This window comes from Lipotes vexillifer, unplaced genomic scaffold (genome assembly GCF_000442215.2).
Source record: "Lipotes vexillifer unplaced genomic scaffold, Lipotes_vexillifer_v1.1 scaffold469, whole genome shotgun sequence".
NCBI lineage: Eukaryota > Metazoa > Chordata > Mammalia > Artiodactyla > Lipotidae > Lipotes > Lipotes vexillifer.
Genome location: NW_006788006.1, coordinates 3,135,421 through 3,138,432, shown reverse-complemented (window position 1 = coordinate 3,138,432; position 3,012 = coordinate 3,135,421). Strand labels below are relative to the sequence as shown.

The following is a 3,012-nucleotide window of genomic DNA, read 5'->3' as shown; positions in this document are numbered from 1 at the left end:
ACCTTAAAGGAGATGCCATCACCCGACGCCCAGATCACTGTCTCTGCCCCCATCCCCCATCTCAGTACCCTCCACAGGACTCACCAGAGAGAGGCCCCCTCCACTTTCCTATGAGTCCACCCCCAGCATCACTTCACACCTTTCCCCCACCAGCCTTCCCACCACATCCCTCAGCCCATCCTTCCACCATTAACACTCACTGCACCCACCCCTTCTGGCATTGCTCACCTCCGTACATGCCAAGCCGCACCCACTTCACAGGCTCATCCCTTTCCCTATTCTGTGCCCCCGACAACCCAGACTCTGAAATGACAAGGCAGAAGGAATGAGACTTGGCCCCCCTCTTCTCACACAAGGACATTTTTTTCTGGGACCCAACAAATGCAGACAGATATACCACGGATTGAATGGCTGAGTTTGCCCCAAAGAAAAAGATAAAAAGTAATTAAAACAGGAAAATTTAAAAGCTGGCAGGGAGCGAGTGAAATGTTTAATGGCTATCTGATTAAACAAAAATGAGCTATGTGCTCTGCATCATGAACAAGGACAGGGTTCTGGTTTGACTTGATGAGGAAATCTAAAACCATGGCAGGAACACAAAAATGACACACACACACTCGACAATGATCAGACAATAAATTATATCTCTAAGTTGCTAAACCACATGGTGCTTTAAACAGAGAAGAGAAGGGAGGACAAAAGAAAGATGAAAATACAGAGTTTGGGGATGGTGTGTCTGGGTTCTGCGGGCACCCAGCTAAGCTCAAACCTGGCTCACTTCCAGTCTTCCCTCCCTACTCCAGCTTGCCTAGGTCCATTTCCTCCTCAGAGCCCCACAGATCAGACCTTTAGAGAACAGAGCTAGTTAGAGCTAGATGCCATTCTTAATAAGACCTCTGGGGGACCCCCTGGCCTTGAGCCCCCCGGCATTCAAAAGAGCCACAACCTCTGCTCACAGAAGCCAGCTGAGCGAGTAGATGCCATGACATCCTATGCTCCAGACTTCTCAGGAGACTGCAAACTCGGACCAGGGAGGTGGAGGGGGCATTTCTGGCAGAGGGAGGGCTGGCATGGAGAGGGGAGCTAGGTTCTGATCATTTTACCCTGCGGGCCATGGTACACACCCACCATATGCTGACCCCACGTCACCATATGCCATATGCTGACCCCATGTCACCCATCTGTGCCCACATTTCCCCTCCAGAGAAAGCCCAGGACTCAGGAAATGCATTTCACTCAGAAACCTATCAACCTGGTCTCCAAGCGACACAGCAGCTCAACGGAGGCAGCAACCACCGGAGGGAAAGAGGGTGAATGTTGAAGAAAACAAAACAAAACAAAAATCTCAGCTGTTTTCAAAAGAGCTGCATGCTGGGAAGCACCAACATGATCCAACACAGCATCAGGCTACAGCACGCTTCACACTTAGTGAAGCGATAGAACTGCGCGTTCTCCAAAAAAAATAGAATACTTCCAAAACGTGTGTTTCCTCACGGTTGCTTCTGCCACCCCCTCTCTCTGATGGGTGTCAGGGTCCAGCTGAATTTAGTTGCCTCCTGGGAGATGTCACTCTCAACCCTGCTGGTAAGTTCAAAGTCACCAGGGAGTGAGATAAAAATTTACCAGGGAGTGAGATAAAAATTTACCGAGTCCTAGGCGCATCCAAAAACCAACTACACGAAGCCTGCTGGCTGCCCCACCGCTCTCCTGCTCAAATACACCAGCACACATGGAGCTCAGCCCCCAGACTCCATTTTGGCCCTCTCCCCTTAAGGAAAACAAGCACCAAGACTGAAAATCCAGGTCAGATGTGGGGTAGGTTTGCAGCTGCTATGCATTTTTACATATTAAAAAAAAAAAAAAAAAGTCATGTGCATGTTGAAATGAGAGTCTGCTTTCCCACCGGCAGCCCGGCCCCAGTGGCCCCATGGGTACAGCTCACAGCTCGGTCGTTGAAAGGATCAGCCAACCCTTTCAGTCTCCTGGGGCATCGGCCACGCCCCCCCGCTCCCCGTGGTCTGGCCATGGGCCCGGTGCCACAACCCCCGAGCAAGGGGACCTCAGTGTCACCCCCAAAACAAAGATGTAGGTCCAGTGTTCAGGGCAGGAGGCTGAAGGCGCTGCACCCCAGGAAAAAGAAAAGACACTTCTGTGTTTGGCTAAAGCCTGCGTTTTAACCAAAGGGAATATAAATTACTCTGTGCCCAAACTAGCACTATTGTTTTTAAAAAGAGAATAAGAAAGAAGAAAAAAAGCCATGGCACATCCCAAGGAGGCCCTTGCCGGGGCTGTCCAGGCTGCTGGGACATGGATCAAGGTAGAGAGCCTCCATGAGGCTTTTACATTTGGGAAGAAACAGTCACGGACGGAGGGAACTCTGGAATCCCTCCACCACAGACTTAGAATGGCAGGTAGCCCCAGCCATGGGATCACGGAATAGAGACACCTGATCGGGGTTCTCTGCAGAAATCAGGACCTCCCGGCTTCCCGGCTGCCACAGCTGTATCCCCAGATGCAAAGAGAAATAGAGAAAAAAATCTTCACTGCGGCCTTCAAATCAACCAGTGCTTTTGCAGAGAAAAAGGGAGAGGAGGTGTGTAAGTTGGCATATTTGATCCAAAACAGATCCCCAGCTGATGGGCTCGTCCTTCCCGGTCAGGCCCCGGAGGGCGGACGTCTCTCTCAGGGTCCCTGGCAGAATGAGGTCTTGGGAGGCCTGAGCAGCAATCAGTGTTTGTGGCAACAGTTGAGTTTGCCTTCTGACTGCTCTAGGACGTCCAGCATCTCCTCGATGATGGCCTGAAGTGCCCGGCCCAGCTGGTCTGCATTGTACGGCTTGCCCAGAGGGGGCACGTGAACAAAGGCTGAGCGGCCGTGACTCTGGTACAGAGAGGTATAGTAGGCGAAGTCGCAGAGGTACCTAAGCCACAGGGCGTGGGGGATGGGAAGGAGACCAAATGGGGTCAGAGAGTGAATGTTCCATTGAAATCCATCATAAGACACGCCCCCCCC

The 3,012-nt window shown here is 51.6% G+C and overlaps 1 protein-coding gene across 1 annotated transcript in view; it reads right to left on the bottom strand.

Annotated features, from left to right (window-relative positions):
* Positions 1–2,694: 2,694 nt before the first annotated feature.
* Positions 2,695–3,012, bottom strand: part of PGPEP1 (pyroglutamyl-peptidase I) — a 34,677-nt gene continuing 34,359 nt past the window's right edge. The window contains exon 5 of the mRNA XM_007461049.1: positions 2,695–2,920. Coding sequence (XP_007461111.1) covers positions 2,728–2,920 — 193 coding nt within the window. The 3' untranslated portion in view covers positions 2,695–2,727. The remainder of the gene's footprint in view (positions 2,921–3,012) is intronic.